The 24,862-nt window shown below is 46.5% G+C and overlaps 1 protein-coding gene across 3 annotated transcripts in view; it reads right to left on the bottom strand.

Annotated features, from left to right (window-relative positions):
* The window catches only part of WDFY4 (WDFY family member 4), a 271,420-nt gene that overhangs the window by 173,992 nt on the left and 72,566 nt on the right, over positions 1-24,862 (bottom strand). For all 3 annotated transcript variants that reach the window (XM_046027423.1, XM_046027426.1, XM_046027425.1), the window contains exons 14-23: positions 17,554-17,768; positions 16,516-16,610; positions 15,413-15,650; positions 14,927-15,003; positions 13,694-13,915; positions 12,850-13,028; positions 6,505-6,736; positions 5,242-5,387; positions 4,100-4,211; positions 3,199-3,389 (exon numbers count right to left, since the gene is read on the bottom strand). In XM_046027423.1, the coding sequence (XP_045883379.1) occupies positions 3,199-3,389; positions 4,100-4,211; positions 5,242-5,387; positions 6,505-6,736; positions 12,850-13,028; positions 13,694-13,915; positions 14,927-15,003; positions 15,413-15,650; positions 16,516-16,610; positions 17,554-17,768 (1,707 nt within the window). The remainder of the gene's footprint in view (positions 1-3,198; positions 3,390-4,099; positions 4,212-5,241; positions 5,388-6,504; positions 6,737-12,849; positions 13,029-13,693; positions 13,916-14,926; positions 15,004-15,412; positions 15,651-16,515; positions 16,611-17,553; positions 17,769-24,862) is intronic.

Here is a 24,862-nt window from a genome sequence, read left to right as displayed (position 1 = left end):
GTTTGTGTCCTCCCCAAATTCCTGTGTTGAAACCCTATCCCCCAATGCAGTGTTATTTGGAAATGCATCCTGTGGGAGGTAGTTAGGGTTAGAGGGAGTCATGAGGGTGGAGCTTCACGGTGGGATTAATGCCCTTGTAAGAGTCACAAGAGAGCTTGATTCCTCCCTCTGATCTCTGTCACGTGAGAATACAATGAGAAATTGCCCATCTGCAATCCAGAAGAGGACCCTCATCCAACCTGGCCATGGTGGCACTCTGATCTTAGACTTCCCAGCCTCCAGAACTGTGAGAAATAACTTTCTGTTGTTTACAAGCCACCCAGTCTGTGGTATTCTGTTAAAGCAGCCCAACTGCCTAAGATGACCCATGATCAGTGAATACTCATTAACTTTCCAGACTGCTCTAGTCACTTCTTAGCTATATCTGAAATCTGACCATTCCCCACTCCCTGATCCAGACATAATCAGGATGGCTGAAAGTTGCTTGAGAAAAATCGCACATGCAGGCTGACTGGTTTCTCTTTGCGGTAATAGTGTCAAATGCCAAAGTAGTCCCCATTTGGCCTGGTGGTCCAACTCTGTTTTTCTAGTAAGCCTGTTTTCTTCATCTTAAAGATGAGGCTTTCATCTCTTCTCCTCTCTCCCCAACCTCCCTTTGCCTCCACCACCCCACTTGACACTCTGCTGAGAAGACAGAACCCATCAGACATGAATGCTCTCATCTTCCCATACGAGATCCACTGATGCCTACTTGCACTCCTTCCTGTCCTAATCAGGGTCTCCATCCACGTGGCCCCTGGAACACACCCCTCACCTTCTCGATGACATGGCCCAATGGGAGAGTTTTTCTCTCTCTCTCCTATTACTTCTTCCCACTGACAAAAATGCTCTGATATTTCTCATCTTTAGAACCCTCCCAGGAGACCTGGGTGGCTCAGTGGGTTAAGCATCTGCCTTCGGCTCAGGTCATGATTCCAGAGTCTTGGGATCGAGTTCTGTATCAGGGCTCATCCATATCCCTGCTGCCTAGCTCTTAAGAGATACTCAGTAAACATGAACTGAGTAAATGGATTCCATGCACGGGCCACTCCTTGTCTCTACCATCTCTTTCTTCCTGAAAAACTCAAGCAACACAGTCCCACATGTGATGTTGGCCAACCTGTAGCCATCATCTGCAACCACATTTTCTGTAGCCACCTTTGTAGCCACCTCTATAGCACATTATCTTTCTCAAGGCAATCTGCTTAGGCCAAGAAAACATTCACTGAGAATTCACAGTGCCCAGGCCCTACACTTAGTGATGGGGAGGCCATAGTGAGCATGAGTGAGAGTTCCAGATCTCCATGAGCCTGGAGTTTCTGGGAGGATGGCTGGAGAACACCCAAGTCACAGAGAGCATGGTAGTTCTGGAAGAGAACTTCAGGCACTTACTGCATTCAATGTATCTTAAAATTATCTTGGTATTCATCTTATTTTATCCTTCTAGGTAAACCCCCAAGAACAGGAAGTGCTATGTACCTTTTTGGAAATGCTCACAATAATGGCCCAAATGCCTAGTCACAGCAGATCTGCATGTGCTGAAGTAGAACACTCCCACTACAGATGCTTTTAACAACATGATTCAGAGAAAATTTTAATATCCCAAAAGCCCCGGTTCTTGAGTTTTAACATAAACCAGACACACCCATTCACTAATTACTAAAATATTTACTGAGTATCTGTTTGGTGTCAGTAATATACTGGCAAAGAATAAGGAAACTCTCATGCCTTTAGACAATTACAGTCCCATAGAGATGAGCAGAGGCATAATTATGGCTCCGGGTAAGAGCCTGAGACCAGGCACATGCACAGTACCAAGGACAGCCAGGAGATGGCCGCACACTCAGCTCAGGGCTTAGAAGAGAGATCCCCTTTGCCGTTGGAGCTTGACCTGGGGAAGAGAGGGAGGCAGTGCTCCAAGCTGAGGACACAGGTACACAAAGTAATATGAGGTGGTTAGCAATCCATGACCATGCAGGATTCAGGGAGGAAGTTTCACTGGCTGGGCAGGAAATGGGGCTGAATGGGGCTGGAAAGACACGCTGGCGGCCAGTTTTTAAAGGCCTTTGGAATCCAGTGTAAGGAGTCTGGGATATTCTATCAGTGACTGGGTGCCTTTGAAGGGTATGCACAGGAAAGAAGGATCATCAGGACTGTAATGTAGAACTATGGCTGGTATCAATGTGATTGAAGGGAGAAGCAGAGGGAATGGGCCACTGTCCAGCTGGGGCAGCAGTCTAGGCAAGAGGGTGTCTGCCCGAGAAGCTTTCTTCTTCTCAGACCCTGACCTGGGGGCCAAAGAGACAGGAAGGCTTTCTCTTAGCTCCTGCTGTACCCAGGAGGAACCACCATGGCCTTTGCACCCCAGTGACATTGTCTAGACTTTGACACTAGTCCTGCCCTTCATGATTTCCTTCCAGCCATGCAGGAAGGTACTCAAGGTCAGTGAACGTGTCTCAGGTGACCTCGCAAATAGTAAACAGCATTAACAATCACAGTTACTCTGAGCAGGTACTCTTCTGAACATTCTGCATGTATGAACTCACTTAATCATCATAGCCCTACAAAACAAGTGCCGTTATTATTCCCATTTTACACATAGGGGAACTGAGGCTCAAAGAGAGTAAGAACTAGAGATGGCTGGCACTTACAGAGCCCTTATTCTGCACAGCCATAATACTCAGCCCTCCACTTGAATGAAATGATCTAGTGCTCACGACAACTCCAGGACACAGGACAGGAGATTGTCTGTATCATATTATCAAGGAAACTGAGGCAGCAAGGGTAAGTAACTCATGAAAGGTTAGTAACTCATGTAAGGTTACATAGCAAGTTTGAGGAAGAGGCAAGATTCAAACCCAGAACCCTGGTTCCTTCACCCGGGCTGCTAGCCATCATGTCAGGTGCAAAGCAGGTGGACCACAGATGATTTCTGAATTCAGTGAAAGGTACCGGTATACAGGTGAGCACCCCCATTCTGATCAGAGTCCCTCTCTCCTGGCCATCCCCTGGCCCTCCGCTGTGGCGACACTGGCTTCAAGACCCTTCCTTTGGTTGCCCTCCTCCAGAAGTTACCCTGGAGGGAAAGTTCCCTAGGGCCAGTGAAGTTCTTCCCTGCTCCTCCGGGATGTACAGGTTCAGAGGGGATGGTGGGATTACCTGGTACCCACAGATGTGCTGCATGAGGCGATCGCACATGACATTGCTGGTCAGGACAGAGTGCAGGACTTTCACGGCCGCGTACATGGTGTGGTCATCTGTCGCTAAGGAAATGAGGCCCAGGAGGATGGTGGGCCCACCAATGAAGTCCAGGCTGCTGGCCGCCGGGGTGGAGTGGAACACCCTTACGCCTGTGTGAGACAAAGGGGAATTCCATCAATATGTCACAGCTTCAGGGCAATGGCAAGTCCCCTGGAATCCTGCAAGGACACAAGAGCTGCCAGTGCCACCGTCCACCCAGAGTAGAGGCACCTGTGCACCTAGGACAGGCTGGGAGCAGGAGGAAGGATGGAGGTTTGAAAGTCTTAGCACCCTGAAAAATCCTGTACTGGGTTCTTCGTGGCTCACCAAAAGGCTGAGACAGCCCAAAGGATTCCAGATCACTGCCTTTGTCTGCATCCGGACTGCTGGGAGAGCTACAGCTCTCTGGGCCTTGGGACGCTGGTTGCAACAACCCCAAGCTCTTGTCTGTGCTCTAGATCCTGCAAGACTGGACCTTGTACCAACCCCCTGCTCTGCTCTTGCCCAGCTGCATGACAAGCAGCAGTCAGTGGCTATTTTTACCCAAATAACCACAACCATTGCCTCTGTCAAAGGGCCCCCCACTGCCCCACGCCCACTCGACAGGCCCCATTGTGCATAGATGCCAGCCCAGTTAGTAGCTGAGTTCACTGGCAACTGGCAGATGCGGCAAGGTGAACTGATCTCCATGCAGTGTGGCAGGCTAACTCGCCAACCCTCACCCTCATTGGGAAGCCGCTTAGAGGTCCAGGCTGCACGAGCAATGACAGCCACATGCCCATCTTCCCAAACAGTTGTAAAAGGGCAAGACCTCACCTACCTAAATGGCCCACAGCCACAGCGCCAATGGTTCGGAGAGAACCCGAGAGGTGGCCAGCACAATTTCTTAGCAAGAACACAGGTGTGGCATTGTCACGGGATGAAATGTTCATCTAGAGAAATGAGCAACAATCAGTCCTAAGAAATCTTCTGGAATGGAAGAGCTTTTATTCGCAAGGTCCTGGAAGGCAGGCACCCCAAGGCCTGGTCCAGTGTTGGCACTCAGTAAGAGAAAGTCAGTGAATAAATAATAAGTGAACAAATGTCAGGGAGACTGACATCAAATTTGGGTTCCCATGCCCCACCTCCCAGGCTGTGGCTGAGTCACGTGGGAGCAGCTCTGGTGGTGCAGTCGTGCCACAGATGTCCCACAGCTCACAGTGAAGAGCTAATGAGGGAGAGGTGGACCCAAGAACATGTGGAGATGGGACGGTGCCACGAAAACCAGGCTGCCTCCTTTCCGGTCCAGACTGTCCAGACTCTGCAAGGCCCAGCCTCACTGGTCTCAAAGGGCTAGGCAGACAAGAGTCTGGGGTACTCTGTGGGTAAAGGCACAGCTGAGGTGCTCAACAAGACCTCATCCCTTATATACTGAGCCTCTTCAGTAAAGGGGCGTGGCCCTCTGTCTGTGAGGATGGAGAGAATGTAAATAAATCAGCCCAAATTCATCAGCATTAAGCAAAAGACCGCACTCTGCGGGAATTAGGAAATACTCCATCTACTGGCAGCTTCCTCTACAAACATGTCTGCTTGCTGTTTGCAAGCTGCTGTTTAAAATAAGCATGGCAACTCACAGAACATTTTGCTGGGCTGGGGAGTCAGTAGCATCCAGAAAAGGGAAGCTCAATCGTGTTTTTAGCGTCACAAAGGTTTTTCAGATTCCATTTGTTCCTGTTCTCCAGTGAAGAATACAGAGCACCTGCTCTCTCTTCTGAGCATTCCAAATAAAAGCTTTAGTCCCAGGAGACCCGAATGGGTGAAGAGGCATGTGTTAGTGTAACAAATGAAATGGGCAGCACGCCTGTGTGAATCTGTCAGCGCGTGCATGTTTATGAGTTTGCGTCCACTTAAGCGCTGAAAACTGAAGCAAGCTATGAGATCATGATTCCAAAAGGGGGCAACGAGTGAAGGCAGAAGTCGTACCTCTTTGGCAATCAGGCGGCTGTCCACCTCACTGTAAGTGTTTCTGATGTCTGCAACACGGGTGGTGGAGGAGCTGGCTAAGTGAAGGCCAAAGGAAACCTTTTCCTCTGCAATGAGGGGCGTCGCTTCTATATCAGGGTCCACTCCTAGAACAACACAGCTTTGATCATCTCTACTGTCTCTACGGAAGAGAAAGTATGAGCTCAGTAAAATAAATAGCTATGGCTACATGGTGAAGCTACCACTGAGAGGCCGTCTTATGTTGTTAGAGTGTATGTTTATGTCACATGTTTGCCGCTGTGGTTCTCTGACACTTACAGGAAACTGTGGATAAATCTCACGGGATTAACCCTACTATAAAATAAGGGCACCCGAGGTGTGAAATTACTAAAGCTTGAAGCATCTACCAAACAGATGGTATAACCTCATCCTCCAAAACCAAAATGCTAAGTGATAAGAAAGCTCACTTAAAAAAAAAAAAAAGAGAGAGAGACAGAGACAGAGAGAGACTGGGCTGAAAGCCCTAATATTTTCAATGAGCTATATGCCATGGTGAACATTACACTTGGAATGAGCCCCTGGTCCCTGGGTCAAAAAAAGCCATGTGTGCTAGTGGAACTGCATGGCCTGAATAGGCAGTGGGCAAAATTTTGGCTCTCGACTTGACCTCATCGTCTGCTCTGGCCAGTGCCATCTGCCAGAGGAAATGGAAGCTTGAAGAAGACATGGGGCCTGGAGACAGAAAAACTCTGCAGTGCTCAGTTGCCCTTCACTATGCACAAGGCCTCTTCTGTACATAAATTCATTCATCATTCTTCCCAGATGGGAGCTGACCCCTTTGACTTGATAGAGCACAGAGAGCAGTACTCCCTACTTGAACAGCCAGCAATCAATAATGGAAATGTGGATGTTTGTCTGCCTGTTTAATAATTGAATACAACAGTATACTTTAGTTAAAAAGCTTCTTCATTAAAAGGAATGTAACTTATTTATCGCATTCTCCTCTCTCTTTCTTTGCTGATGGTATTACCCACCCATTCTCTTCCATTATGGGCTTTGGAGTTGAAATCTAAAGGATATTGTCATTTCCTTTTCTGTGACATTTTCAGTTGGGTTGTAAATTTATAATGATCCAATTACAGAGGTCCTCCCTAATGACTGACCTATACTGAGTTTATTCTTTATAAATATGCTATAAATAACTAGATGTCCATTTAAAAAAATAATATCAGTGAGATCATTATAAATCAAAACACTCTATACCTTGAGCATGCACAGCTTGGAAGTTACCACAGTATCTTGGGCCAAGTTTGTTAATAACTTCCAGAGTGTCCACTGAGATGGCTTCTTCAAAGAGGTATGTAGGCCCAAGGCGCCATATTAATGATGACTTTTGTTTCCAAAGTCGAGGGGTAGCAATATATCCATAAACATCTACAAATGAAGATGGATCCATTGAAAGGAAAGGCCCTGGTAAGGCCTGAATATACAACATCTGTTAAAATTAAAAGGATGGGGGTAGGGGAAAAGAGAGAGATTTAGCCTCAGAATTAATCAAATAAACACTCATGGATATAAAATGATATACCTTATACTCTAAAAGTAAAAGCTTATTTTATCTACAAACATTAAAAACCTCACTCTCAAAGCTGAGAAACAATGTAGAAAAGCAGTTTACAAAATTGGTGGGAATAAAAAACTGACACCGTCTTTGGAGACAAATTTGACAAGGAATATTAAGAGCCACTAAAAAGTTTATCTTTTCTGTTCCAGTCATTCCATTGAGAATCTAGATGTCCAGTATTTGCATACCCATTAAGTTTTATGTACTAAATAATTACAGACATATCCAAATAGAAAGGAAGAAATAAAATCATTTTTATCTGCAAATAATATGTCCATGTGGAAAATTCCAAAGAATCTACAAAAAAAAAAAAAATGCCTAGAACTAATAAGTGAGTTCAGCAAGGTCACAGGATACATTATCAACATACAAAAATCAATCACATTTTACAGGATAACAATGAACATGCAGAAACCAAGATTAAAGACACTATCATTTAGAATCACTCAAAAGAAAATGAAATATTTAAACGAAAAGTTTATGAAATCTATATACTAAAAATTCAGAAATGTCAATTAAAGAAATGAAAGAAGACCTGCATAAATGGAGAGGCAAACCATGTTCATGGATAGGAAAACTCAACATAGTAAAAATATTATTTCTCCCTAAAATGATTAGGTTAATGCAGTTCTTATCAAAATATCAGAAGGTATTTCTGATTATATATATTATCATAAGCTAATTCTAACATTTATATTTGAAGGTATAAGCCCTAGAATAACTTAAACAAATAATTTTTCTTTTTCAAAAAATAAGAGTGATTTTGATTATTTTTTTTGAAAGAGAAGAATTAAGTGGGAGGCACCATTCTAATCAATATTATTAATAGTTTATTACATAGCTACAATAATTAAGATAGTGTGGTATTGGTAGGGGTATAGTCACATAGATCAGTAGAACAGAATATAGAATCTGGAAATAAATCCATACAAATGTGCCCAACTGATTTTTGATGGAGGTTCAAAAGCAATTCAATGTAGGAATGATAGCCTTTTTAAACCAATGTTGTGGGAACAGCTTGATGTCCCATGGGCAAAGAAATGAACTTCAACCTAAACTTCACAACTCCTATAAAAGTTAACTCATAAGAGATAACAAATTTAAAGATAAATCTAGAAAACTTTTAGAAAAAAATCACAGAAGAAAGTCTTTAGGATCTAGGGTTAGGCAAAGAGTTCTTAGAGTCAACACCAAAAGCTTAAGTCATAAGAGGGAAATCTGATGAATTATACTTCATCAAAATAAAAACTTTTGCCCTCCAAACTCCTATAGGAAAGAAGATGGAACACAAACTGAGAAATTCTTTGGCAAATCACGCAACAGAGGTCTAGTATATAGAATATATAGAAAACCCCTTAAAACTCAAGAAGAAAAACAATCCAATTAGAAAATAGCCACAAGATATGAACAGACATCACTTAAGAAGATACACAGATGTCAAATAAGCACTTAAGATTTTTTTTTTTTTAATTTATTAATTTTGACAGAGAGAGATCACAAGTAGGCAGAGAGGCAGGCAGAGAGAGTGAGAGGGAAGCAGGCTCCCTTCAGTGCAGAGAGCCCGACGTGGGACTCGATCCCAGGACCCTGAGATCATGACCTGAGCTGAAGGCAGCGGCTTAAACCACTGAGCCACCCAGGCGCCCCAGCACTTAAGATTTTTAATCTCATTTGCCATTAAAGAAATGCAAATGAAAAACACAACAAGCTATTACTACACACCTATCAGAATGGCTAATACGAAAAATAGTGACCACACCAAATACAGAGAAACGGGATCGCTCATCTGTTGCTGATGGGAAGTGTAAAATGGCACAGTCAATCTGGGAAAATGATTTGGCTGTTTCTTATAAAACTAAATATACAATCACCATATGACCCTGCAATTGAACTCTTAGACATTTATCCCAGAGAAATATAGACTTAAGTTCACATAAAAACTTGTACACAAACGTTCATAGCAAAACAAAGAATATAGAAAACAAAAAAGGAAAAAAAAGTTCAAAGCAGTTTTTTTTAAATTGTACCAATTTATATTTCCACCGACAGTGTTTTTTTTTTTTTAAAGATTTTATTTATTTATTCGACAGATAGAGATCACAAGTAGGGAGAGAGGCAGGCAGAGAGAGAGAGAGGAGGAAGCAGGCTCCCTGCCAAGCAGAGAGCCCGATGCGGGGCTCGATCCCAGAACCCTGGGATCATGACCTGAGCGGAAGGCAGAGGCTTTAACCCACTGAGCCACCCAGGCGCCCCCAAAGCAGTTTTATCTGTAATATCCCAAAACTGAAAACAGCCCAAATGTCCTTCAATCAGTGAATGGTTAACATATACATCCATATCATGGAATACTACTCAGTGACAAAAAAGGAATTAAATATTGATGCACAGCAACAATTTGGATGAATTTTCAGAGAATTATGTTGTTTGAAATTCTAATCCTAAAAGATCATATACTGTACAGTTTCATATATACCACATCCTTGAAATGACAACATTGTAGATTTTTGGTTGCCAAGGTTAGGGACAGGGATAAGGGAGGCAGGTGTGAGTGAATGGGAGTGGCTGTATTTTAATTTTTATAAAAGGGCAACACAAGGGACACAAGGGAGCATTGTAGTGACATAAACATTCTGAATCTTGACAGAAGTCACGGATATAGGAACCTACACATGTGATAAAATTGTGTGGAACACTTACACATATACACAAGTACTAGTACAACTGGGAAATCTGAACAAATCAGCAGATTGTATCAATATCAATATTTTGGTTATGAAATTTTTCTACAGTTTTTTAAAATGCCACCATTGGGGAGAAACTGGGTAAAGGGTACACAGGATTTCTTGTTATTATTTCTTATAACTACATGGTAGTCTATAATTATCTCAATAAAAATTTCAATAAAGTAAAAGAAAACTAGTTAACAGAGTATCACAAATTTTAAAATGATAATTTCAAAGTTTATGCAGGTAAAATATTTTAACTACTAGTAAAAAATAACTAAGTAATATATAATATCTTCCATGCAATAAAGTAACAGCAATTTTTCTAAAGGGAAAAAAGTAAAAGAAACTACAAAGTATGGTAAGATAGAAGGAATATAAGCATTCTTTCTTCTTTTCAATATTTTTCAGGTACTTCAAAATGTGTTTATATAATTGTTATAATGACTATAAAATCACTGTATACACATTTATGTATGTATAAAATACATATTTTTCAAATGAGGGGTCATACAACTTCAGAAATAGTCTTTTTCTCTCTACCAATTAAATGAGATTTTCAAACAAGAACAAACCAAGTTTTCAGTCACCAGACCTGCCTAGTGGACCTAGAGTGGATCCACTGTGCTCTCTCCTCCTCTCCCCTCATGCCAAGCAGGGACATCTCTCTCTCCCACACTGAAGCTCTGCCCCACCCCTGCAATCCAGCTTGTCTTTTTTCCCAAATTCCTACTGCCTTTACTCACTGCGCCATCTGCATTGATTTACAAACATAAGATGTCTCGAATTTCTGCCACATCATTTTGCTCAATTCAGGCAGTTGAACTACTCCCCACCTTCCAAAATTTAATGTATCTTCCCTCAGAAATTAAAATAAAGGCTCTAACATCAGAGAACCAGCGTTAAGCTGGGCCATCCATACCCTAAGCTCTCCCATCTTGTTCTTGCTCAGTAGATGTCTGCCTCTAAACACAGACCTTCACATTTATTCCAATTAAATTCCACTTGCTGATCCTGAACCAACTTGAGATCATCTTGGAAAAGTCAACTCTGTCTGACTTCACTCTTGGTCATTCCCCACAGCATATTTTGGCATATTCCTGTGGCCCCACACCACGGCTAACCTCCTGCTGACTAACTCTGGCTTAGCGGGTCCCATGAGGTCAGTTCTTCATCCATGGACCAATTCACTCAACTATGCTATCATCCAGTCTGTCTTACTCCTTGTGGCTGTAAATTCAATGCAATTCACTGAATACTTATTGCATGCTTACTGCGTGCCAGCCCCTGTGCTAGGTGCGAGCAAGGTCCAAACATCAATAGGACTTGTTTCTTAGCCTCAAAGTCCATGAACCATTTCACAGAATACCAACCTATTCTGGAAGAGAAAACAAGAATACTACCATGTTTTGCAAAAGAAGAAAAAAACAAGCCCACTCTGTAATCATGCCTGAACAGATAATAACAAAGACACTGTGCAACCACAAAACTAGCCACAGTTCCATCCTGGCTAACATGAGTGATACTGCTTTTTTCTCCAATGACAACTCTAACCTGCTCCATTCCTCTGTTCCATTCCTCCTACTTCCTGGATAAAAGTTGTGAACATATGCAGACATCAAAGTCCCTCTTTCTGACAGCTCACAATTGAGAACAGACCAACCTCCACTTCTTTGAACCCTTCCCCAAATCACCTAAAATAAGCTCTAATCCTATCTAAATTCCTCCCAAGTCTTTGTTACCCCCATGAAATAGAGTGTCCTTCTACAACAAGCTTAATAAATCTAATTCTTGTTTTGTACTATATGCACACTCTCAGAGGTATTTGGCTGGTGGGCATGGGCAATTCCTAGCATCTAAAACAGTACCTAACAAAGAATAGGTGCTCCAAAATACTTAATGAGGGAAGGAAGGAGAAGGGAGGAAGGGAAGGAAGGAGGGGAAGGGAAGGGAAAGGGAGGAAGGAAAGAATGGCTAGTATCCTCAATGATTTGAGAAAAGAAATAACTTCATGCTTTGGAAGACCTATTTTGTTATGCTCCTGCTGAATCTTTCTGGTTACCATTGCCCTTTTTTTGATAAGATAATTATACTAGAAGATACCACTGAATTCATCTTTAGGTGTTATATCAAACTTGGGTTGTTCTAACCTAATGATTCTCAATATGGGGTGATTTTGTCCCATAGGGAGCATTTGGAAATATCTGGAGATATTTTTGGTAGTCACAAGTGGAGAGAGAGAGATATGCTTTGGCATCTAGGGGAGCCACAGATGCTGCTAAGTATCCTACTACAGAGAGAAGGGACCCCTACAACAAAGAATTATCAAGCCTCAAATGTCAAACTATTGAAATGAGAAACCCTATTAATCTAAGGTTCTCCATTCTGGCTAAGTAATAGAACCAGCTGAGAAACTCTGAAAAGATTACCAAATTACGCTGCACACAGAGACCCTGTTAAGACTGCCCTTAGAAGCAGCCTGCTCAGTAGAACTTTCAAAATACTTTCCGGGTGATTCTAGAATGCAGCCTAGGTTGAGCTGCTCTCTTAGGAACCTGGGTGAAATTCTGGTTTCACCTGCCTTCTGGTGTCTTCTGGACCCTTCTTGCTCTGGCTTCACTGGGGAGCTCTACCAGTGGCTGCCAGGGCACACCTGCCATATCCCTCATCTCCCAGCTTCCTCTGCCCTGTGTCAGGGCAGCAGGTGACTCTAAATGGCAGTGATGAGACACCTCTCCAGCTACGTGTTCACATTCCATTGCCTTCTCTAAGCAGGGAACCATCTTTTCCTTGTCATTTTTGCTGTAAATCTGATAAGAGATGTTGGTGTCCTTGCAAGCCCTAGGGCCTGGCTTCTAACCACAGTGTGCAGACAGTCGTAATAGATTCACCAGGAAGCTTCTTTGAAAAGTAAAACCTCAGACCCTGCACAGACCTTCCCAGGGAATCCACAACTCAAACTGTGAAAAGCCTCGTTTACTCTGGGACTTTATAGTCTCTTATGACTACTCTTATTTCCATGTTTCATCTTCTGCTCTGCTTGTGTGGCTTTCATTCCAGTTTCTGAAGGATTTTTGTTTTCTTGGGTTTTGGGTTTTCCTCATGTTTGAGCTCGGCCAAGCGTTCTGGACAGCAAGGGGGAGTTTCGTTAGACACCAACTCCGCTGCCAAACAAGACCGAGGAGAGGAAGGGAGACCGCTCCAGATGGCAGCCAGAAGGCATTGTGGTGGGGCAAGTGGAGCTCGGGGCAGCTAGCTCACCTTGGCCGAGCCGGTGATCTGTCCATCCAGATAGGTGGAAACAGTGCAATTCCTTTTCATTTCCTTGGTAACAACCACAGCCAGGTGGTGCCACTGACCGCAGGCTAGCAGCTGGCCACACCGGACCCGCAGCTGGCGGCCGGCAGAAGGCTCCGGATCATCCTCGGGCTCCATGATGTCTGCAAGAGAACACGGGCATCACACCTGGCATGCAGTGTCATGCTGCGGCACGCCGGGAGAACGGGCCTCGTGCCGAGGAGCAACAGCCCAAATAAGCACAACCGCAGCCATCGTTGCAGCCATTGTCTTGCTCTGTGCCAGAAGCTGGTTTAAGAACGGTTACAAATGTCACTTCATTTCGTTTTCACAGCCCCCCTGTGAGGTAGGTGCTATCACAATCCTCACTTAGCCTCCTGAGGCACAAACGGGTTTTGGAAATTTGCCCGGGGTCGTGCAGCAGGACTCAAACCCCAGAGTCGGGCTTCGGGGTCGACCCCACATGGACTGCCTCTAGAGCGGTGCACATCTGCCCTCGAGTCCTCAGGAGGGGGAGGGGGGACAGGTAGTTGTGCTCTGTGACAATGATGCCAAGCCACGCTTGGGGCCTTCTGGGTGTCTCTCTATGAAACAGTGACTCTCTCAGGGGACACAAGAATAGGCCATTTCTGGCGATCACAGGGGGATGAGCTTAGTGAGTCAGGCAGAATCTGAAATGGTGGCACCTGGGCCAGCCACCAGCCACTGAAGGAGAGTTGGTCTCCTAGGCTCTCGAGCTGAGAGTTGCTGACTTAGTTCCACTTCTCCCAAGTGTGAGCAAAACCAGCTCCAGCTCCCAAAACCTTACCCAGGGGCTGAAACGCTTTCTCTTCCGTAGACACAACCAAGGAAAGGTCGTCCGGGCACAGGCTGACAGAGAGGCAGACGAAAGGCTGCTCGGTCCTGGCCAGGTGACGCACCAGGGTTAGGAAGCGCAGCGGGTGGCCCTCAAGAACTGTGCTGTGCCTGCTGATCAGGAACCAGCAGGAGAAGGTCAGGCCCCCAGATGGAGGGAACGACCTGGCAGCACCTGGAGTCAGAACACAAGCATCTCCCTTAGACTTTCTCCTGCTTTGGAATCTTATCTAGAGTCATCATGGCGCTGATGTGGCCCAGGTGTGGCCGTACTGTGTACCCGTCCTGTGCCTGATCTGACTCATGCTCACTTTATGTCAACCCCACACCACAGAAGCTTGTCCCCTTATTCATACTCACAGGAGTAAGTCATATTCCCACCAGGACTTGAGTTTAAATCTCCAAAGCCTCTCTCCAATTCTATCCCACCTATTATGCCATGCCATTTTGCCAAGGGTGTTGGGGGCACAACCCTGCAGACAGTCACTATTGGCTGAACTAAAGCTGGGCAGTATGCTATGTGAGGTGTACCTCAGCTGAACCTTGTATGGGGAAGTCTCCACTATAGGGAAATCCATGTCCTCCTCCCCCATAACAGGGTTGGCGGTACAGAGTGGGCCCACCATCCTCTGTGAATTAGCTGAATCAGACTTGGTGTCCCATGCGGATGGGCTGTGAATGCAATGGGTCCTCAGCACCCACCACCCCAGAGAAATTCTGGTTCTCCTAACCAAGGGTGCTTAGCCAAGACAGCACTGGGTGCTTGTCCTGTCCTGCCCAGCCAGTTTTTAACTGAGCACAGCACTGAGCAAAGCCTGCCAGGGCCCAAGTAGACCAGATGACCATCCACACAGAACATATATTCTTCTCTAGAAAGAGGCCTAAGGTGGGGTGAGGTGTTTGTTTCAACTTGTGTCAATCGCTGAAAAAATGAATCCAGTCCAGACTCTGCCATCAAATCACCACTGAGTCCCCACTGTATGCAGTCATGGCTGGGCCCTTGGGATCCTCCTGCCCTAACACAAGCATGACCAACCACAAGGATGACTCATTTACAGATCCAATAAGGAAGACTCCACTCTCTTGAAAGGCCAGCTGGAAGTCTGACATCAAGGCTCCCTCAGCACTTGCTCTGGAGACAGGGTGACTTCAGCTCAGCAAGCCGAGCCCCCCAAGAATCACCTACCTGTCCCAATCCCTCCGGAAACCAGATACTCTGTGCTGCTTCCCATAACTGTAGACAGGGTCGGAATAAACAAACAGCTGGAAACACAAAATTGTCTCAGATCAGTGAACCAGAAACCAGCTTTGGCTGTGACATCTCCCCTCTGTCCCTCCGCAAGGGCCTCCCTCCCTCCTACAGCACGAAGACAGAAAGCATCTGATGCTGTTATGAGGACCCCAAGGGATGGAATTCACACTGGATCCTAAAGGGGAGGGCATTCCAGAAAGCAGGCCCACAGGTGGAAGGAGAGGGTCATAGCACTCCTTGGCTGATGATGCTGACCCTGAGAAACCACTGAGAAGACAGGGTTGTCCCTGACTCAGACATTTTCTGCTCCTGAGTGGTGAGAGCTGATGAGAACTACAGTTTTGTCCTCAATATTATAATTCATCAGAGGCCCTGGGAAATTAATAAAGTGCATTCCAAATAGAAGAAATCCTGTCATACCCATAACCTTCCACAGACATGTCAAATTCTACAAACGATGGAGCCAGGACCGCCCTCTGAGGCTGCAGGTGTCGTGGGGAGGTCATAGAGATGAGGCTCAGCGATGTCTGAAGGGCAGTGGTTGAGCCCTGGGACGTCCCTGAGGGCCTGAGGGTATGTGTGACTGCTGGGCTGGGGCTGGCATCCATGGCAGCTCCCGTGGGACCCTCACGAGTCCCTGCTGCGGCAGACTGGGACCCTAAAGAAACAAGCCAAAGAAGAGATGAGGAGTCACGTCCCCGTTCAAGCATTTCCACTGCTCCTCTGACAACAGTCCCAGGGCTTCTGCCGCAGCCCAGGATGAGGGCTAGTGGCACCACTGTGATGTGGCTCTCTGCTGACTCAGGAACGCCCTGCAGCAACCATGCTCCTCCTGGAAACTTTTTCTGCCTTCAGTCCACCATTCCCCACAAGCATCACCCTGCCCCCCAGTTTCCAGCTTGCCCCACTGGTAGTCAGTCACTGACGCTGCATCCTGGCTCCCTGATCTCCCCACTCATAGCAGTCTGTCTCTTTGAAAGCTCTGCTCCCCGCCGTTGGCTCTCCATCCACGCTTTTCAGCTGGGCCTCCTTGCCTTCATGCCCTCATGTGATCTCACATTCAGTATGCTCACAGCTTTCTTTTCTTTAAGCTGCTCCCTGGAGGCAGCAGCCTCCCAGGGACCATGCCTGCCTGATACCAAGGATCTACCCAGGGCTTTGGCCTCTTGACCTCCTCACTGACCCCTGAGCTGTGAGCTGTGCATAAAGCCAGCACTGGCACCTCTGTCCAGGCGCAGCGCCGTGTCATGAAGGAAACCCTATCACTGTTTCCGTGGTCTGCATCTCAAGGGGTCAAGTACAATCTTACCATCACCTATCTTATATGAGGGTGGGGGACATCCTTTTCCTTCCAGATGTGGTCTTTCTCTGGGACCACCTATCCTGCTTTTCCTCATTCGGTCCTTTGTACAGCAGGTATTTTAAGTCTGTCTGCTTCTCACCTATTGTAAAGGCTCCCTTATAAGGAATGCATATTCTCTTTAATTCCTATTAATCTTCCCTGTTCTTTTCTTTGTCCTCACCTGAGCCTCCAGGGTCCCCTCTGTGCAGACAAGATGAATGGAGGATTTCTGTTGCAGCCGACGGAGGTGGGGGAATTCCAAGACCGAGAAACTGTCTAGGGATCATAACAGATGAGAGAAAGAAATGAGGACCTTTTACGGGTAGAAATGTTCTCCAGCTTCGTCTGAGCACTTTCCTAAATCTCGGTGCTCCCTGATGCCCTCCTCCACGTTTTCCTCTCTCTGCTTGGAACGGTTCCTCAAACCATGCAGAAGCAGGGTGTTCGTGGCCAGGCACCAGACTGCAGAGCTAGTACGTGTGGATGACTTTGACTTAGTCAGTGACCAGCCAGAAGCCTTGCTGGACCTTGAAGGGGAAAGGAGTTTGTACTACTTCGTTCTGCATCTTCTCTGTCTGCTCTGCCACGTGCCTCTCTGTCCTGCTCAGCTTTCTAGGAAACAGGTGCCTTCCTGGAGGGGCTGCCAGCAGGAAGTGTCCCCAAGGATACAAGGGAGCACTGCCTGTGTCCCTGTCCTTGTCAGGAGTCCCGCCCCTGCTCCTCGAAGCAGCCCAGCTCCCTGCAGTCTGGCCCCTTGGGGTGTCAAGCCCTCACAAGCCCCATCCTCCTCAGCAGGGCATCCTCAATGCCCTCTTCCCTCCTCTCCAGTCCCGTGAACATTGGCACAGGCCTCAGGCCTAAGCCACCCACTGCCTAGAAGCCCTGCCCCTTTCCACCCACTCCCAACTGTGGCCCTCCAGTTCATGTAGCACTGGCGCTGTCCACCGAACCCCCCCTCCCCACAGCACATTCTGTGTTGTCTGCAGGACCCTCTCCCCCAAGACTATCAACTCCATGGGAGGGGCCACGTCTGTTCTGTGGGCCTGTCCGCTGCCTGTATGATCTCCTCCCTAGACGCACAGTGTCCTGTGCTGGGAAGGGCCACACCCCACAGAGTGGAGAGGCAGGAGGGGAAGGGGGACACCTGTCCCTGTGCACTCCTCCACTCTGAGCACAGCTGCCAGCAGCTCAGCCGAATTTAGTGCACGGCACACAGTACCTTAACACATCTGGTTCGATGGCTTGGGAGGCAAGCTTTTCAAAAATCCTGATGAGGCCTGAGTGCAAGGGGCTGGAGCTGGTGGTCAGGGCCCAGCGGCAGGAGGCCATGAGGGTCCTAAGCATCCCTGCCTCGCACATGACCTGACGGTTCTTCTCTGACTTCACCAGGGACTGGATGTGACTGGCCATGGAGCACTGGATCTCCTGGGAAAGCTAAGAGGTAGCAAAAGCAAGCAGTGAGCCCTTGAGGTCAGAATATTTTGTGGGCAACTTGGATTGACCCCCAATCAGGCCTCAAATAGGTTGGGGGGCCAGGCAACTGCAGTCCCATGTTTGAGTCCATACCCTTGGCACAGAAGGTATAGCGTGGTCGGGAGGCAGGCCCGCAGGCAATGTCCACGCTGACTGTCTGTGGCCCAGCCAAACCACACTCAGTACCCAGGCCAGTACCAGGTGTGGCTCCGGTACCAAGGGCCTTCAGCCCCTGCTGTCATCCCCCCAATGACACCAGCTGTGATGTCATCTCGCTCTGACTAGTTTTCCAGCCACTTCAGTATCTTTATGTCCTTGAAGTCCACAGAAGAGAACGCAGAGAGTCAGTTCAGTAAATATTTGAGCCAAATACATTGCTTTTGCAATCTTCCTTTCTTTTTTTTTAAGATTTTATTTCTTTATTTGACACACAGAGAGAGAGAGAGAGAACACAAGTAGGCAGAGCAGCAGGCAAAGGGAGAGAGAGAAACAGGTTCTCTGCTGAGCAGGGAGCCCGACATGGGGCTCAATCCCAGGACCCTGGGATCATGACCTGGGCTGAAGGCAGCTGCTTAACCAACTGAGTCCCCCAGGTGCCCTAGTCATCTTCCTTTCTTCATAAAAAATATGAATCCCTGGAATTCCCAGGCCTCTGTAGATATACGGTTTGGAGCAGGGGTGGAGGTGTTAGGGGTGGGAGGTAGAAATTCCTCTATAAAAAAAAAAAGAAAGGATGAATACCCAACTTTTGTAGCAACATGGACGGGACTGGAAGTGATTATGCTGAGTGAAATAAGTCAAGCAGAGAGAGTCAATTATCATATGGTTTCACTTATTTGTGGAGCATAACAAAGAACATGGAGGACATGGGGAGATGGAGAGGAGAAGGGAGTTGAGGGAAATTGGAGGGGGAGGCGAACCATGAGAGACTATGGACTCTGAAAAATAACCTGAGGGTTTTGAAGGGGCGGGGGGGGGGGGTGGGAGGTTGGGGAACCAGGTGGTGGGTAATAGGGAGGGCACGTACTGCATGGAGCACTGGGTGTGATGCAAAAACAATGAATACTGTTATGCTGAAAAAATAAATTAATTAAAAAAAAAGAAATTCCTCTATAAAACCTCTTAGGACTGCCCACATTCTCTTTCACTATTATAGGGTCTAAAGTGAGAGGGATACCAGTTAGAACTTAATGGAATTTTCCTGCCGTGGATACTATGGGAGCCTCCCCCAGACCTCCTCCTCCAGATGAATGTACCCACCACCAGCTCCCCTTCTCTGGAGGACAGCGGTCCTCTAAGAGGGAGCTGCCCTGCCCCACCTGTCCCCTGCTAGGTGGCCCCCCGTGTATGTTCATGCATGCACACACAAATGCATATACACACATGTACTCATGCATGCATATACACACGTGTGTACACATGTGTACACGTGTGTACACATGTGTGCACATAAGCGTGCATACATATATACATGCCCACAGAACTACACATATCCTTGAGTGCATGCATTCATGCACGTCCACATGCATGCGAACATACACACACCCACCTGCCATGTGCACATACACACACACCACACACCGGACGGTAGCCCATGAGGTCGCACCCTTCAGTCTTTGTGGTACAATTCATGCCTTGAAGGCCCCGCCCTGGTGGCTCAGGCTGAGGCTGGACTTCAGCTGATGGCACATGCTCGTTGAGCTTCTCCTCCTACACCATCTCCTTCCTCCAGTCCCCTCCCGAGTCCCTCCCTTGAAGCATCTGATGTACCTGTACTCCAGTCTTGAGCTCTACCTCCCAGGAACCCAACCTGGGGCCTCCGTATGCTTTTCATACTCAAAAACACCTTTGCCCTAGTTTTTGGTTTCAAGAAAAGAGATCTTGGACAATGTAGATCATGTCTAGGTTAGTCCCAGTGGAAAGCCAGGCCTAACCACAAAGGCACTAATTTGAATCATCTCCTTCTAAGGGTGACTGGCTTCTCGTCCCCTTGAGCATCTGATATGCACACCTCCCATGAAACCTTTCTTGGAGTCCTTTCTTGCTTCCCCTTCTTCCCTCTCTCCCTTAAACAAGTTATTAACTGTCTCTTCAATGTCAGGCTCTGGGTAAATCTCTAAGCATTTCAAGATTAACACAAGGGAATCATGCTCTCAAGGGAATCATGGACTACAGGCAAGACAGGAGAGGGAACAGTCTCAGCACAGTGAGAAACGGACTCTAGCAGCTGAGTTACAGTGTCTGGGAAGGAGGGGTTCCCTGCAGCCCCTCACACATTGCACAGAGCTCCTGGATTTAGAAGGGAATCCAGGCCTGGCATCTCCTATAGGAGACAAATTTTACCCTGAGATGAGAATATTTCCTGGGTATTCAGGATGTGCCAGACCCCAGTCTAAGCATTTTGATATGTATAGGTTATAGAGTCCCTTTGAGGAACCCTGTGAAGGAGGTAATTTTACTCTGCCCATTTCACAGATGAGGAAACTGAGCCCAGAGAAGTACATTGTTCAGACCACGTGGGAAGGTCAGAGCCTGGCTTTGACCCCAGACTCCATGCTCAGGATCACCTCATTTCCCATCTCCACCTCACACATGCAGAGATTTTGGAACACCCTGCCACGTGGTCGAGAGTATATCTATATCACTAAGGGACAGAAATTAAGAAGATGGTGGCATTCATCCTTAGGCCACAAACACCGCTTGGTAGTCTATATGTTTTAAGGATTAAAATGTATTGGGACACATATTTACACTGTTTATCACGAATTTTTAGATTAAAAAAAAATGAATGGGTCATACAGCTCACCCTTCACCCCTCCCTCCTCCTTCCAGGAGCACATCAACCAGAGCTCCTGTCTCAAACTGATGGCATTCAGTGAAATTTCCATATTTACAATATCTTCAGTAACACTTCCAGCTTAAAATTTTAGACCATCTTAATTTTAGTTTAAAATTTAAACCTCATTAGAATAGTTTTAAGGGCAATTGTTCCGAGGCAGGATTTTGTCCTTCTGAAACGTCACCATTTTGCCACCATCCCTGATGCCAAGGGAAGATCTCGTCATTGGGGTAACATGATCCCTGTAATGCGGTGGGTATCTTTGTCCCCCAGAATTCATACATTGAAACTTAATTCCCAACAGGATATATATGGAGGTGGGGGCCTTTGCAGGGTGATTGGGACCTGAGAGTGGATCCCTCATGGATGCGATTAGTGCCCTTATAAAAGGGACCCCAGAGAGCCTTCTCTTGCCTTGTGCCATGTAAGGACACAGTAAGAATGGGGCCATCAATGGGGCAGTGGGACCCCAGCAGACACTGAATCTGCCAGCACCATGCTCTGGGACTTCCAGCCTCCGGAACTATGAGAACTAAGTTTCGGTTGTTTAGAAGCCACCAAGTCTATGGTGTTTTGTTATAGCTGCCTGAATGGACTGAGACCATCCCTTCCCTGTCACTGCAGTATTGGCGTGGCCAGTATAAACTGTTAGAGGCAATGTACAGCCCAATGGGAACCAGCGATAGAAGGAAGAAATGCCAAAACTCATTTGCACTGAACAATTCCTCCACTTTTACTTTGCAGAGTTCCTCCGCATGGAAATCTACCTAGTCTCCTTGCCTCCCTTCCCCAGATCTTTCTTCTGCTGCTCTCAGCATCCTTCCCTGCACCACGGAGTCCACACCTCTGCCTTTCCTCCCGTCTCCCCCTCTCAGAGCACAAAGGGAGCCTCTGTCCTCTTGATTTGAATTTTCCCTCTTCCAGAACCTGGATTATCTGGTAACTGCAATCTTTTAATTTGGGATGAAAGTTGGGGAGACAGTCTGTAGTAGCAAGATGCAAAAATAACATCACAATGTATTATTAATAAGAATAAAAAAGAAATGTCTACAATCTCCAGTTTTATTATCAGCACTTCACTTACTACTTTGAGGGCTTTTGGCGTTCTTTTGTTGTTGTTGTTCGCTTTTTTTCTTTTTCATCCACCAGAGAAGAGCTACTTAAAATCTAAATATGCAAAAAAGGAAAAAAAAGAAGAAGCAAAGAAAAAAAAAAGCAAAAGTTTTCAAAAGGGAGAAATGCTGATCTTGTCTAATGATGCCACAAGTTTACTCCAAAATTGCTCAATACCCCATAATGGAGGAGGGAAAATTGATCGTCCTCATTATCACTGCAGCTCTGTCAATACCAATATTGCCTTGTTTTGAATAAAATGCGCTGTTTTTTTCAATGTTGGTTCCAGTAAAATGGGGTTTTAGTGAAAATATGAGTAGTAGCAGGAAACCAGTCTGGTTTCTCCCCCTACAAATGGATTGATTTTCCTAACGCATATTACTTCCAATGCAGGCTAGGGGATGGTGGTTCAATTAGGGCTCCATGGTGAGCGTGTGGGGTCACCAGGCTGGCCGGCGGGCAGGACCCACAAGGCAACTTCTCACAGAGCGATTTGTGGGGCAGCCTTCAGGAGTTTTTTACTTTCTCCACTTAACAGTCATGGCTTCAAGTCTATCCTTGCCCCGCTGCAGATGTTTGTTGTTCTTTTCTCTCTCTCTCTCCCCCGCTTTCTCTTCTGGTCCAGATTCATACAGTCCCAGAGTCCAGTGAGGGGTGGGTCCTGGTGGGGTGTGTCCCTCCCTGCAGGCATGGGCTTTGGACACATAAGTCTACAGTGTGGCCTGACACAGATGTAAAAAGCTTCAGATGACCATGTCTGTTTCCTCCAGATACTTAGAAAGAACCAGGGAGTTCTACTGAGCTACCCAAATTTGGATTAGTTGCTTATTCCAATTTGGTTGAAATGGTCTTCGATGATTTTGGAAAAGAGATAGTACAAGTTAAGTGACCTCAACTCTTCAGAAATAGCACAAGTAAATAGGACCCATGGATGAGTGTCATTTGACAAGTTCTTATGGTTATCTTTGCTTACTTAGAATTAGTTCTTTCTGCATATGGGTGCACATTTTCCTTTTTGCCACAGTTCCCCTCAGCCTGTAGACTCATTTGTGCTGTCCACATGGCCTTGTAGGTGTGGGAGTTTGTGATCTCGGTTTATGAGTAAGAGGTCGGAGTCCCACTGAATGAGCAGAACCCATGTCTAAAGGCATGGCTTCCTTGATGTCCCTGAATAGATTTGCAACTAAGACCGAGCTGCATGTGGGTGCTTCCTTCACAAACTACACGCATATGATGTCTGATGCTGCCTGGTAACAGAAGCCCAGGATCTTATAAATATTTATGAAGTATTTTTCTCTTTCCAACTTCACTTCATCTTTCCCTTTGGTCCACCCCATGCTCCAGCCCTAGAAACATTCTCTCCCTTTGCTGAATATCCTATGCCCTTTTTGACTAACACCCAAAGCTGTGAATGTCCTTTCCAGCCCCATCCCTTTACTGAGCTCCTTCTTATTATTCAAGAGACAATTCACATGTTCTCTCACCTGAGAAATCTTTCCTGATTTTCCCAAATAGCACTGTCCATACTTCAATCATGAGTACCATATTCTGATGGCTCTCTCGGTAGATAGATGATAGACCTCTTCCCACCACCCCCTGTCCCCAGCACACTGTGAACCGCTGCCTGAGACAATGACTCTTCACCCTTATTGCCCAGCACCTGTCTCTGCCTCAAATGCAATAGTTGCCTACTAAGAGCAAGCACAAGGGGCGAAAGTGTTCTAGAACATAGGAGCTACCCCTACCCCAGAGAGCTGAGAGTGCCCAGAAAAGGTGATGTACCCACTCGGTGTTGGGGAACAATGAGGAAAGAACCCGGCCAGCAGGGAAAATGGTCTTCCCAGGGGTGTGGACAGCACGTGCAAAGATAAAGGGATGAAAGTGGGCACGGCCTTTCAGGGAAAGGCTGGGGAGCTCAAGTAGTTATCAGCTGGGCTTCCTCACCCCCAGGACCCAACGCCCTACTCTGCAATGAGTCTGCGATCCGCCCTGAGAATACCACCATGGAAACCAGCGTGTAGACATCCATCCAGGAGGATGCCTGCCCAGCCTGGAACTTATAACATGGGTGGAGAGTTTCCAACACCTTGGACACACATCCTCACTGTGTGAGAGCTGGGTCAGGTGAGCAATGGAGCCCAGTGGAGGGCTGCGTGGGGTCCAACACCACTCTCCAGCCCGAATCCTTCCCACCTAGGGCCAAGTCTTCCTCCCCCCTCCCACCCACCCAGGAAAAGTTGGTTTAAATGTCCCTGAGTGTCTCTGGTGCTTTAGCCAAAGTACGCTGTTGACACAACTTTTGCTAGGAGATATTTTTAAAGCAGATTTTTGTTGTGGCTAACAGATAGCCACAAGTGTCCAGAGAAGCTTCTGGGAAGAAGACTGCGGAGGACACCATCTCTTCTAGAGTTGAAGGATCTATTCACATGCCAACTGTGGCTTAAGCCCTGGTGTGTTAGTTCCGAGCTTTCAGATAGACATTCATCCTCCCTTCACCCTCTAGGCAGAAGGCACCGAAATCTCGCCACAGCTAGGTTCTCAGGCTGCTAATGGGTGAACCTGGACTAGTTCCTTATTTTCTCAAGGCCTCAGTTCCTTAGCTTTAAAATGGGAATGATGAAAATACTGACCTCCCTGGTATGCTGTTTGTGGGAGTCAGTAGAAACAGTTTCTGTGAAAGTGCTTTTTCTTATAGGATGCAAGTGTTTTCAGGATATTAACTCTTTTTAGTCGTGGTCTTCTCTTCTAATACCATTAAGACTCCCTCCAACCGAGCATCTGCTTTGCATGGGCACCGTGCATCATACCAGCTCAGTGCAAGAGCAGGAGGACACGCCTACCATGTTCACAGGCCCCATGGCTGCGATGGGAGCTAAGGCCACTACCCACTCACTATTTGAAGGCTGACTCTTCTAAGTGCTTTCATATACTGGCTCACTTAATCCTGAAACATCATTAGCTGGATGCTATTATTACCCCATTTTACAGATAAGGGAACTCCGGCCCAGAGAGATTACAGCTTGCTGAGATTACACGGTGAGCGGAGGGAAAGGAATTCAAACCAGAAAGTCAATTCCACTTTGTCACTGGGATCGCTGCTTCC

Source organism: Meles meles, chromosome 13 (assembly GCF_922984935.1).
Source record: "Meles meles chromosome 13, mMelMel3.1 paternal haplotype, whole genome shotgun sequence".
In the NCBI taxonomy this organism is placed as follows: Eukaryota; Metazoa; Chordata; class Mammalia; order Carnivora; family Mustelidae; genus Meles; species Meles meles.
This window is presented reverse-complemented; position numbering and strand designations above follow the sequence as displayed.